The 14,128-nt window shown below is 44.6% G+C and overlaps 1 protein-coding gene across 1 annotated transcript in view; it reads left to right on the forward strand.

Annotated features, from left to right (window-relative positions):
• sesn2 (sestrin 2) overlaps window positions 1-14,128 on the forward strand; it is a 134,327-nt gene continuing 120,199 nt past the window's right edge. Inside the window, exons 1-2 of the mRNA XM_038795288.1 lie at window positions 1-62; window positions 238-647. Of these exons, the coding sequence (XP_038651216.1) occupies window positions 336-647 (312 nt within the window). The 5' untranslated portion in view covers window positions 1-62; window positions 238-335. The remainder of the gene's footprint in view (window positions 63-237; window positions 648-14,128) is intronic.

Genomic DNA, 14,128 nt, shown 5'->3' on the forward strand with positions numbered 1-14,128 from the left:
CAATGCCACCCTATTCCATTTAACTTCAAAAAGTTGCATCAGCTGCGGGAAATCATACTCCTGTTCGTAATGCTTTTTAAAATTAATGTTTCGATTGTAATGTATTGCAAAAGTGGGACTATTAGCCAAGTCTATATTATGTTTGTTGGAATAATTGTGTTTGTAAAATTACTGCAGGGGAAAAAGTTTTAAAACTGAGACTTTAAAACTTTAAAAACATTTTCTTGTTTCCTCCAGAGTTCCGCAGATGAGATCAAGGCTGTGAATGAGCGACTTCGCTCCCTCAAGTTCTGGAACCCGGTAGCCTGCGGCATTTTTGACAGCTCCTTTCAGTGATGTCTCTGGATGGAGATGGAGGGGATTCAGGCGGCGCTCAAGCAGCAGCTTTGGAACCAGCTCAGGGCTGTGACATCGGCAAATGGAGCGAGCTGATCTGCAGCCGGGAGGGGGGCAGCCGGACGGCCGCGATGGACAGCACAGCTCGCACGGTGCACAGATGCCTTGACCAGCACTGTGGCCAGGATGGTGACCAAGTGCAGCCACCAGCTCAACTCCGCAAACTCCTACTTCTTCTGCTGAGACTGTCACGAAGCTGTCCCTTCGCTGATGTCCGAGAGAAGAGCAGACACATTCTCCAAAGTGTGCTGGTGAGTGTATGGCTGAAAATGACAATCGCCTCTTTCACTGAACCTCCAAACATGTTTACAATTTCCAAAAATCATGTCCAGGAAGGTTGATATATGCAGTTTATAATGTAAGAAAAATGCTTGATCTGCTATAATGGTCATTTTCAATCGGCTGCTTAAAGTTAGAAGGACATTTGGTTTTGCAGATAAACAGCCTACCCCTGTTTACCACAGTGTTTACAAAGTGCTTTGCACTCTCGCTTCCTTCCTCTCGCTTCCTTTCGAAATGTTTGCAATTAATATTCGGAGATTATCGGGGTTTGGTCTATTCCCCTGGGCGGAAAGTTGTACGATGTCCATTTGTAACTGAGGAAGGTTTGCAATTCAACCTTGCAACCAATGCGGCAGATCGGATGTTAGCGTTGATGCTGTTCCTGGACAATCAAGGCAGCGAGGAGGACGGATTTACAATAAACTAGCAGCTTGTGTAGTCTCGCTCTGCAACTTGTTCCAGGAAGTCACCAGTTGAGGTAGTGAAGGACTCTGGTGCATTGGCCCTTTTGGTAATTAAAACAAGTTTGCAAAAAGGTTAATGGGGGAAACTAGAAACGGATCCACTTGTAGCACCAAAAAGAGTCTAGAATTATAGATCATCCATTCACTATCTGCTGTACCACCTCGAGTATCCTTGCTACTTATCCTATAAAAGGGAAAACATTATTGACTGCATTTCCTTGAGTTTTTAAAAAGGAAACTCTTGATTTTCACCACCACAACAACTTAGTGCTTTTAATGTAATGGAACACCCTAAGGTGCTTAACAGTAGCACCATAAAGGAAAATTAGATATCAAGCCATGTAAGAAGGTATTTGGGCAGATGGTCACAAACTTGTTGGAAGAGGTAGGTTTTCAAGATTCTCCAAGGCTTTAGGGAAGAAATTCCCAAACTTTGACAGCTAAAGGCATGGCCACCAATGATGGATCGATGAAAATCAGGAATTCTCAAAGGCCCTGAATTAAAGGAGCATAAATACATTTGAGGGGTGAATCTATGCTGGGACATGAAAACAGGGGTGAGAATGTTTCTTAAATTGGCATGTTGCTTGTCCTGGTGCCAGTGATCAGCGAGTACTGAGGTGAAGAGTGGACAGGACTTGGTGTGACTAAGGAACTGGCAGCAAAGTTTTGGATGGATGGCCTCAAGTTTATGAGGTTGAACACGTTGGAGGTCTATCAGGAGTCCATGGGATTAGTTATGTCAGGGGAGAACCATAAGACATAGGAGCAGAATTCGACCACTCGGCCCATCGAGTCTGCTCCGCCATTCAATCATGGCTGATATTTTTCTCGTCCCCATTCTCCTGCCTTCTCCCCATAACCCCTGATCCCCTTATTGATCAAAAACCTATCTATCTTTGTCTTAAAGACACTCAGTGATTTGGCCTCCACAGCCTTCTGCGGCAAAGAGTTCCACAGATTCATCACCCTCTGGCTGAGAAATTCCTTCTCATCTCTGTTTTAAAGGATCGCCCCATTAGTCTGAGATTGTGTCCTCTGGTTCTAGTTTTTCCTACAAGTGGAAACATCCTCTCCATGTCCACTCTATCCAGAGAACGCAGTACCCTGCAAGTTTCAATAAGATCCCCCCTCATCCTTCTAAGCTCCAACAAGTACAGACCCAGAGTCCTCAGCTGTTCCTCATACGACAAGCTCTTCATTCCAGGGATCATTCTTGTGAACCTCCTCTGGACCCTTTCCAAGGCCAGCACATCCTTCCTTAATGGGGGCCCAAAACTGTTCACAATACTCTAAATGGGGTCTGACCAGCACCTTATATAGCCTCAGAAGTACATCACTGGTCTTGTATTCTAGCCCTCTTGACATGAATGCTAACATTGCATTTGCCTTCCTAACTGCTGGCTGAACCTGCACATTAACCTTAAGAGAATCACGAATAAGGACTCCCAAATCCCTTTGTGCTTCTGATTTACTAAGCATCTTCCCATTTAGAAAATAGTCTGTGCCTCCATTTCTCCTTCCAAGGTGCATAACCTCACACTTTTCCACATTGTATTCCATCTGCCACTTCTTTGCCCATTCTCCTAGCCTGTCTAAGTCCTTCTGCTGCCCTCCTGCTTTTTCAATCTTACCTGCCCCTCTACAGATCTCTGTACCATGTTGCTCGTTCTGGGTAAGTGTGCTTAACACTCAATTTGGCTCTGTTTCTTGTTCCAAGCTCTGGAGTCGCCAGGTGCCGTTAAGACACCGCCACAAGCTTCAAGGTGAAGTTCAAAGCAATAAAACCGTACACTAATTAGTAAGTCCAAACAACTAGAGTTTATTATAATACAATTATAATAACTACCCATGCACACGCAAAAGGATTAAACTTACTCCTACTGCTAAACAACTAATACTTATCTCGAAGAAACTGCTGGGTCAGGGAACAAAGCCTCTTGCTCTGCTCTGGTCTGCAGACTTCAGGAGTGCCTATTTCTGGTAGCGGTCGTCGTTAGGCACTTACTTGTTGGTGGCTGCTGCTCGACGGCTGGAGTAGGAGACAGGAGACAGGAGACTGAACCATGTGTGGGACCTTTCTTTTATAGGTCCCAGGGGGTCCACGCCCCTTTGGGCGGACTCCCTTACATGCTTGGAATCGATTGGGTCTCTTCCCAATCGATATGTTTGAACCCCCCAATCATAGGGCAGTTCCTCGGTCACTGGGGCGGTTCTTGGGACCTATTGTTTTGGGCTTCTCTGGCGCCACAGGGTCTGGCCTTCCATAGAATGTATCGATTTGTGCTTAACTTGTGTCCATTGTATCTGGGACTCGCCCGGTATTGCCTCATTAGTATGTTAACTGGTTTCTTTTCACAGTGCTGTCTGGTTTCTGCAACAGTCAAAACTGGTTTCTGCAGTCGTACCAATATACAATCGCCTTGCAAGCTGCTTGCTTTCCAACATGTCCATTTTCCCTGCATTCCTTGCAATCTTCCATTTTGTGTTGGGCAGTGGCCACCCCAGGTGGCTACAACCATCTGCAAACTTAGCAACGTGCCTTCAGTTCCTTCTTCCAGATCATTAATGTATATTGTGAAAATTTGTGGTCCCAGCACCGACCCCTGAGGTACACCACTAGTCACAGGCTGCCATCCTGAAAAAGACCCCTTTATCCCCGCTCTCTGCCTTCTGCCAATCCTCTATCCATGCCAGGATCTTACCTTTAACACCATGAGCTCTTAACTTATTTAACAATTTCTTATGCGGCACCTTGTCAAAGGTTTTCTGGAAATCTAAATAAATCACGTCCACTGTCTCTTTTGTCTCACTTCCTTGTTACTTCCTCAAAGAACTCTTAACAGATTTGTCAGACATGACCTCCCCTTGACGAAGCCATGTTGACTCAGTCCTATTTTATGCACTTCCAAGTACTCCGCAATTTCATCTTTAATAATGGACCAATGACCAAAGTCAGGCTAACTGGCCTATAATTTCCTGTCTTCTGCGTCCCTCCCTTCTTAAACAAGGGTGGTTACACTAGCCACTTTTCAGTCCTCTGGGACCCTTCCTGCCTCCGGTGATTCCTGAAAGATCACCACCAATGCCTCCACAATCTCTTGAGCTATCTCATTTAGAACCCTGGGTGTAGTCCATCCGGTCTAGGTGATTTATCCTCCTTCAGACCTTTCAGTTTCCCCAGAACCTTTTCCTTAGTAATGCTCACTGCACTCACCTCTGCCCCACGGTTCTTCTGGAGCTCTGGCTCCCCACTGTTGATTTCAGCAACAGGGACGGAGGAACCTTGTTACTTTGTGTTATGTACAGCTGTTAACTAAGGGTAGCTAGCAACAGGTAATCTTCCTGTTATGGTTTCATATTCGGCATCAGAATTGTTAATATGGAATGCCAATACCCACCACACTCATTGGGGTGGAACAACTTCCTATCTCAATTGGGGGAGTAACATCAAAAAGGATCTACTCTTCGGGTCAGCCATATAATCTAAAGCATTCTAATAAGAATATGACTGAAAGACAAAAGTAAATATATATCTTTTTTAGAACCAACTCTTGAGTTTTTTTTTGTATCCAATTATTTTTGTTTTCTAATTAAGGGGCAATTTAGTATGGCCATTCCACCTAACCTGCACATCTTTGGGTTGTGGGGTGAAACCCATGCAGACATGGGGAGAATGTGCAAACTCCATACGGACCGTGACCGAGGTCCGGGATTCGAACCCGGGTCCTCAGCGCCGCAGTCCCAGTGCTATCCACTGCACCACATGCCGCCTGTATTGCGTTTTAAATATGTAACTTGGCTAGAATTAATGGATTTTAATTGGATTGAAACTTTTTTCAAAGATCTGTCTTTACAACCTACTCTAGGTTTTACCATAAGGTACTGCTATATTGTTGGTAATTTCAGAAAGAAAAAAGGCAGCACATCAGCACAGTGGTTAGCACAATTGCTTCACAGCTTCAGGGTCCAGGTTAAATTCCCGGCTTGGGTCACTGTCTGTGCAGAGCCTGCACGTTCTCCCTGTATATGCGTGGGTTTCCTCCGGGTGCTCTGGTTTCCTCCCACAGTCCAAAGGTATGCAGGTTAGGTGGATTGGCTATGCTAAATTGCCCTCAGTGTCCAAAAAGGTAGGTGGGGTTACTGGGTTACAGGGATAGGTTGGAAGTGTGATGCTCTTTCCAAGGGCCGTGCAGACTCGATGGGCCGAATGGCCTCTTTCTGCCCTGAAAATTCTCTGTCACAACTTCTATAAGGTATTTGGTAACCAAATATTCTGCCTCGATTCAGATAGCTGAAAGTTGCAACAATGGAATGCATCTTTGGCAATACTTTAACTTTGTGTTCATTACATCAATTGGTGAGCCTGACTTCACCACTCAGTGGCATACTATGGTTCTTTTTACCATTTCTTCCTGTAAATTTATCTCAATCATCAAGTTTGTCTTATTCCAGTTTCCTCCTTTCTCTCCTACTGGTTCTGTGGAAATTATGTTCAAAAGGCCTTAACAGCATTTTATTTTTATATGGGTGTAATTGGCTGGGTTTAAACAGCAAAACGTATCTCAGTCAGTTCAGTTTTACCTTCAATCAAACTTAAGGTAACTAACTATTAATGGAAACCTGGGCTGATTTCATCCCATTACTTCCTCTCCTCCCATCCACCAACATTGCACAGGAGGGTTTTGAGGTGAATTATAGTTGATGTCCCAGCCCGGACTGGATGATCAGAGTAGGAAGATTAATACCAATACTTGTACCTTTCTAGGGTGGCATGCGGCGCAGAGGTTAGCACTGGGACTGCAGCGCTGAGGACCCAGGTTCGAATCCTGGCCCTGGGTCACTGTCTGTGTGGAGTTTGCACATTCTCCCCATGTCCGCGTGGGTTTCACCCCCACAATCCAAAGATGTGCTGATTAGGTGGATTGGCCACACTAAGTTGCCCCTTAATTGGAAAGGAAAAATAATTTGGCTACACTAAATTTATAAACTGTATCTTTTTGTGATCATGCAGATATGAGTTGATTGAACTAACATACTCAAAAAGTATGGTAGGAGGCGGGATATAAACTTAAGACTGTTTGGGTTTTAATGCTGACTTACCTCCGGCCTGAAGGAGAGTATCTCACAGCAATGGAGCTGTTATTATTATCATTCAGGTTATTATCTGAATGATCATAAAATAGGAGAGGGGAATATGCAATGAGCCCTGGCTGTCCTCGTACACCAATCGCTGAAGGTAAACATGCAGGTGCAGCAGGCAGTAAAGAAGGCCTTCATAGCGAGAGAATTCAAGTACAAGAGCAGAGATGTCTTGCTGCAATTATACAGTTACTATGGTAACAATTACAGTAAAAATTGCCCCTCCATCTTAGCTTGGAAGAGGAAATATCAGCCTAGGTTCTGGTTCTTGCTCCATCTCCAGTATCGACGATGATATATCCAATGGAAATAAGTTTTGTAGCACCTTTCATGACCTCAATATCCCAAGGATTATTTCTGGCAAATGAAGTACTTTTGAAATGTAGTCACTGTTGTAATGTAGGAAAGTCAAGTGTGTGATATTGAGTGAGTGGAGAATGAGCTATTGAGGCTGTGGATAATAAGATCCATTTGGATGAGGTAGCAGCAGCTACCTGAGTAACTCTTGATAGATCAGTGCCTTCGGTACAAACGTCTATTGAAAAGAAAATCTGTACTTGCAGTTGGATAAAAAAGAAGAATGCTATCTGGTAGCTGGTCAATATCATTGTAACAAATCAAACTGCCAGAATTGTCACAAGTATTGGCTAGTACTTGTATCTAAATTCTTTCCCCTCAGCCCCTATGTGGTGAACCACGTTCCACTGTTACTCACTGCTGTATATATTCACTGTTATTGTTTGTTCATTGTTACTTACTGTTGTTGTTGTTGCTTCTGTTGGCTCCGCCTGTGGCTCCGCCCCTTGGGCTTTGTTTATAGTTGGCTGATATGTGGCCCTGCCCCCAGTGAGGGATCAGCAGCAGGCAGGCACATATCTCAGTATATTAAAGCCACAATTTAGTTCTATAACTGGTTTTGTCTATTATTGATGGTCCATCACCCTACATACACTCTAATTCTTTTCTTTCTTGTGCTGTCCCATGTTAACAATTTCTTGGACATTTTCCCGTTTCTAATCTTTTTTTTAAAATTTAGAGTACCCAATTATTTTTCCAATTAAGGGGCAATTTAGCGTGGCCAATCCACCTATCCTGCACATCTTTGGGTTGTGGGGGTGAAACCCACGCAGACACGGGGAGAATGTGCAAACTCCTCACGGACAGTGACCCAGAGCCGGGATTCGAACCCGGGTCCTCAGCGCCGTAGGCAGCAATGCTATCCACTGTGCCACCATGCTGCCCCCCCGTTTCTAATCTAAGCAATCTTAGATCATGATGGTGGACGAAGTTGCATTGTCATGATTTTATAATTACTGAACTCGGTGAAAAATAAGGTCTGTTCTGTTGCAGTAGTTTTTAGCAGTGCAAGTCTCAATTGGTGGCACAGTGGTTACAGTGCCAGGGACCTGGGTTTGATTCCAACCTTGGATGAATGTCTGTGTAAAGTTTGCATGTTCTCCCTGTGTCTGCGTGGCTTTCCTCCCACAGTCCAAAGAGGTGGAATGGCCATGCTAAATTGCCCCCTAATGTCCAAAGATGTGTAGGTGAGGTGGATTACGGAAATAATAATCTTTATTAATGTCACAAGCAATGAAGTTAATGTGAAAATCCCCAAATCGCCACACTCTGGCACCTGTTCGGGTACACAGAGGCAGTATTCAGAATGTCCATTTCACCTAACAGCATGTTTTTCGGGACTTGTGGGAGGAAACTGGAGAACCCTGAGGAAACCCACGCAGACATGGGGCGAATGTTTGCACAGGCAGTAGTGACCCAAGCCGGGAATCGAACCTAGGAGCCTGGACCCTGAAGAAACAGTTCTAACCACTGTGCTATCATGCTGCCCATATAGGGTGGGTGAGTGGAATCTCACATAGGGTCGGTGCAGACTCGATGAGCTGAATGGCTTATTTCTGCACTGTAGGGAATTTATGATTCTATGCGTTTGCAGCACGTTCCCAAATTGCCACTTTTCTTAAATGGATGGAAGTAGGAATGAATCTTGGCTGTTTTTCCTCTTCATCATCCAGGCACATTGAGGACAGTTGTGCATTACCAACTGGGACTCGGAGAAATGTTCATGTAGACCACATCAAAACAATTACCTTAACTGTGGAAATTAATTCCTGATCTTGGTAGCTCCATGCCAAACTAGATGATAAACTTGCTGAAGTCATCCGTGAATTGAATTTTTTCTTTACATGCACAATTGAGCAAAGTATTCTGCAGCAGCAAAGAATTGGAACAAGCTGAGACTTGCTTTTGGAGTGAAGAGATTTGTTTGTGACTTTGAAAACTAGCCCAACCACTTAACTGTAATTAATGAGCTGGATTTTGTGGTCAGTGGCAAACCAGTGGCACCACCTGTTTATGACACTTGCCTGGAGACTTTGAGCTTTTGCTGAGGAAGTTGCTGTTGGCTTTCTATCCAGAAAGTGAAGCACCCTCTACAGGAAATCTGGGGCCTGTGAACAATATAGTGTGCCAGAACCAGCAAGTTAATCAATGTCAAATTGTGCACAGAATGTTTTTTTTTTAAAATCACATTTATTTTAACTTCAGTGACAATTAAAATCTGAAAGGATGAGACTCCACATTTGTAGTTAGTTTTGTGTGCCAGAGATTTTTTTAAATTATGACTTGGGCTGTTATAAATGTACATTTCATCCAATGAAATAGACTTTTCTTTTCACCGAGTTCAGAGTGTATAAAATCAGGTCAGTAAGTTTTTTAAAATTGCATTTTTTATGGGATGTGGGAGTCACTGGCTAGGCTGACATTGCGCTTGAGAAGGTAGTGGTGAGCTGCCTTTTTTTAAAATCCCTGCAGTCCGTGTTGTGGGAATACCCGCAGTGTTGTTCGGACGGGAGTTTCAGGATTTTGACACAATGACCATGAAGGAAAGGCAACACATATGATTCCAAGTCAGGATGGAGTGTGACATGGAGTCGGCCACTCAGTCCCTCAAGTGTACTCCACCATTCAGTAAGATTATGGCTAATCTGATTGCAACCTCCCATCTATCCCTGATAACCTTTCACCCTCTTGTTCACCAAGATTGCCTGAGGAAGTAGCAGTGCTCCGAAAGCTCATGTTTGAACCAAACCTGTTGGACTTTAACCTGTAAGACTTCTTACTCACCCCAGTCCAACGCCGGCATCTCCACATCTTAAAAATATTCAAGGACTGTATTTCCACTGCCTTTTGAGGAAGATAAATCCAAAGATTCACGCGCTCCAAAAAGATTTCTCCTCATCTCTGTCTTAAATTTCATTTACATCTTTCCTTAATTGAGGAGACCAGCACCGTACACGGTAATCCAGATATGGTCTCACCGGTGTCCTTTTCAACCGGAGTATCAGCTCCCAATTTTTTATATTCAATTCCTCTTGTTATAGACTATATAATTCTATTAGTTTTCCTGATTACCGCTGTACCTGTATACTACCCTTTTGTGATTCATGGACTAGGACCCCTACATCCCTCTGCATCTCCGTGCTTGCAATCTCAACACCATTTAGAAAATATGCTTTTTTTTATTCTTCCTACCAAAATGGATAATTTCACATTTGCCTACATTATACATTTGCCAGATTTTACCAACTCAACCCATGTTTCTTTGTAGCCTCCTTAACATACTGTTCAGAATTTACTTTCCTACTTATGTTTATACCATCAGCAAATTAAGCAATCATACCTTTGGTCTAGCATACAAGCCATTTATAAATATTGTAAAAAGTTGAGGCTTCAGCACTGATCCCTATGGCACACCACTCATTACATCTTGTCAACTAGAAAGAGACCAATTTATGACTACTCTGCTTCTTGCTAGTGAACCAATCTTCTATCCATGACAATGTTACTCCCTACAACATGAGCTTTTTTTTCTCAATAACCTTATCAAACGTCTTCTGGAAATCTAAATACAGTACATCTGCCAGTTCCTATTTATCAACGGCATAGATGACTCCTTCAAAGAACTCCAGTAAGTTGGGTAAACATAATTCCCCTTTCACAGAACCATGTTGACTCTGCCTGATTGCCTTGAATTTCTCCAAGTGCCCTGCCATGAGATCCTTATTAATAGCTTCTAACATTTCCCGGTGACAGATGTTAAGCTAACTAGCCTGTACTTTCCTGCTTTCTGACTCCCTCCCTTTTTGCATAAACAACATGCAGATAAAAATAAAGCTATATTTGCCATTTTCCCAATGGCACATTCTCTGAATAGAGGGAATTTTTGAAAATTAAAAGCAGTGCGTCAACTGTATCACAAGCCTCTTATTTTAAGATCCTGAGATGAAGTCTTTTGGGACCAGGGGAATTTGTCAGCCCACACCTCCAACAATTTGCTAAGTATTATTTCCTTGAGTTACTCCATCTCTTCAGCTATTTCTGGCGTTGTTATCTGATATGACGGCTGATGCAAATTACCTCTTCAATTGATTTGCCATCTCCTTAATTATCCTTATTAATTCCCCAGACTCACTTTCTATAGGACCAGCACCCACTTTGTTAACTCTCTCGAGGGCTCCTAGTCCATGAAACTCAAGAGTCATAGAGGTTTACAGCACAGCAAAAGCCCTTTGGCCCATCACGTCTGCACTGGTCAAAAATAACCACCTAACTATTCTAATCCCATTTTCCAGTACTTGGCCCATAGTCTTGTATGCCTTGGCATCACAAGTGCATATCTAAATACTTCTTAAATGTTATGAGGGTCGACTTTTGGTGGCGGCATGCAGGAGGAGATCGCACAGTTGGCTCCTGCTTGAGGCTTGATTTTTTTTTATGCCCGGTCCCAGGAGCAATTTTTGGTTAAATAAGTGCAGGACTCCAGGAGAAAGATCCCCAAACCCATAAGAAAGTGGCCATGAAAAAGGGGGCGAATGAAGGTTCGCCGTTGAGTGGAAGGGTCGGCTCAGCAACTGGCAGAGGGTGGGACGCTGAGTGGGGCCGCACTGTTCACGGCAGAAAAGATGGTCGTGGAACTTGAAAAACAGTTTGCAAAGCACATGGAGGCGATGAGGAAAGAGATGATGGCAGCATTGAAGGTGCTGGTGGAGGAGGCGATTGCCCCGGGGAAGGCGGCTGTGTCGAGGACACTGGCCGAGGTGCGAGAGCAGCGTGAAAAACTGAAGAGAGTGGAAGACGCCTTGTCGCAACACAGTGATCAGCTCACGTCGATGGGTGAGGAGCTTCAGAGGGTGGTGGAGGCCAACAGCGTCTGTGAGCCATAGTGGAGGACCTGGAAAACAGATCTAGGCGACAAAATCTGAGGATCGTGGGCCTGCCCGAAGGGGTGAAGGGCCTGAGGCCGACGGAGTATTTTGCCAAGATGTTGGTGGAGCTGTTGGGGGAGCAGGAAGTTCCCTCTCGGTACGAACTAGATCGGGCTCACAGGGCATGGAGGCCTAAACCAAAAGCGAATGAGCTACCAAGAGCAGTGATTAATTGTTTCCGTAGGTACTGTGTGAAGGAGAAGCACCTGCGTTGGGCAAAGCAGAAGCAGGACGTGCAGTGGGCTGGAGCTGGTACATGTATATACCAGGACTTTACTGTGGAGGAGGCGGATGGCCTTTGGCCGAGTGAAGATGGCACTGTATAACAGCAGAGTGCGATGCTGCATAGTGTACCCAGCTGAGCAGAGGGTAACCTATAACTCCAAAGATTTTTATTTTGAGACAGTGGAAGCGGAGGCATTTGTGAAGGCAGAAGGACTGTGGCAGAAGTGAGAATTGGGACTGAGGATTGGTCTTGGACTGAGTGTAGCGGGGTGGAGGAGTGTATGCAGCTTTATTTTTAACTGCATGTTGTTATATGTGTTAAATTAATTGAAGTTGCCTGTTTGGACAAGTAAGATGTCTTACAACACCAGGTTAAAGTCCAACAGGTTTGTTTCGAATCACTAACTTTCGGACCACTGCTCCTTCCTCAGGTGAATGAAGAGGTGGGTTCCAGAAACATGTATATCGACAAAGTCAATGATGCAATACAATACTATCAATGTGAGTCTTTGCAGGTAATTTGAGTGTTTACAGCCCCAGAGAGAGGGATAATCACAGGTTAAAGAGGTGTGAATTGTCTCAAGCCAGGACAGTTGGTAGGATTTCGCAAGCCCAGGCCAGATGGCGGGGGGGTGAGTGTAATGCGACATGAACCCAAGGACCCGGTTGAGGCCATACTCATGTGTGCAGAACTTGGGTATAAGTTTCTGCTCGGCAATTCTACGTTGTCGCGCGTCCTGAAGGCCACCTTGAAGAACGCTTACCTGAAGATCGGAGGCTGAATGCGCTTGACTGCTGAAGTGTTCCCCGACTGGAAGGGAACATTCCTGCCTGGCGATAGTTGCGCGATGTTCATTCATCCGTTGTCGCAGCGTTTGCATTGTCTCACCAATGTACCACGCTTCGGGACATCCTTTCCTGCAGCATATGAGGTAGACCATGTTGGCCGAGTCGCACGAGTATGTACCACGTACCTGGTGGGTGGTGTTCTTGCGTGTAATTGTGGTACCCATGTCAGTGATCTGGCACGTGAACGTGAGTGTGGTGGGGGAGGGACTGCAGCCATCAGAGCCTGGTAGAACAGATTTTGATGTGCCGAGGAGGTGTGAAACGTTGGGGGAGGGGATCGATACAACCCCCCCCCCCCCCCCCCCCCCCCCCGGTTAGGACAGTTACGTGGAATGTGAGGGGTTTGTTGGAGGGACGTTTCTCGGGGTCGGTAGTGCTCGTGAAGTTCGAACCAGGGCCCCTCAAAGCCTTTTTTCGGGGGTTCAGACCGGCTTGGGCGGCAGGCAGGTACGGAGCAAATGTTAACTGTTTGCCTGGAGGCGGGTCCTGTTGGGGTGGAGGTTAGCTTCTCCACCCTGTGACACGGCTTGGTGGGGAGGTCTCTGCCTCACCACCTTTTCATGCAGTGAGTTCCAGACTCCCACCACCCTCTGGGTGAAAGTGTTTTTCATCATATTCCCTCTACATCTCCGATCCCTTACCTTAATTCTCACCATCCTTTTTTATATTTCTAGCGAGCTTTCCCTCATTCTCTAATTTTTCTCTTCTTATTAATCTTTTAGTCTTTCTTTACCATTGCTTATATTCTGTCAATCATCCGACCAGACACCCATCCATGCACAATTATATGCTTTTTCTTTAAGTTTGATACTACCTTAAATTTTTAAAAATTTAACCACAAATGTTGTCCACTCCTTGAAATGTTGTTTCTTGTTGGAATGTACCCATTTGGAGTATTCTGAAATATTCCTTTAAATGTTTGCCATTGCATCTCCACTAACCTATCCCTTAATCTAATTTGCCAGTTCACTTTAACTAGCTCTCCTTTCATGCCATCATAATTGCCCCTTAAGGGGGCGGCAGAATAACACAATAGTTAGCACTGTTGCTTCACACTGGCAGGGACCCAGGTTCGATTCCTAGCTTGGGTCACTGACTGTGCTGAGTCTGCACGTTCACCCGTGTCTGCGTGGGTTTCCTCCCACAAGTCCTGAAAGACGGGCTTCTTTGGTGAATTGGACGTTCTTAAATTTCCCTCGGTGTACCCGAACAGGCACCATAGTGTGGCGATGAGGGGATTTTCACAGTAACTTCATTGTAGTGTTAATGTAAGCCTACTTGTGACACAAATAAAGATTATTATTATTTAAGTTAATAATACTGACCCTGGACCCATTTAACCCTCCCTCAAACTGAATGCAAAATGTAATCATATAATGATCACTGCTACCTTGGGAAACCTTCACTAGAATATTGTTAATTAACCCTGTCTCATTACACAATACCGTGTATTGTACAGCATGCTCTCGGGCTTGCTCCAGAACATGC

Source organism: Scyliorhinus canicula, chromosome 1, assembly GCF_902713615.1.
Source record: "Scyliorhinus canicula chromosome 1, sScyCan1.1, whole genome shotgun sequence".
NCBI lineage: Eukaryota > Metazoa > Chordata > Chondrichthyes > Carcharhiniformes > Scyliorhinidae > Scyliorhinus > Scyliorhinus canicula.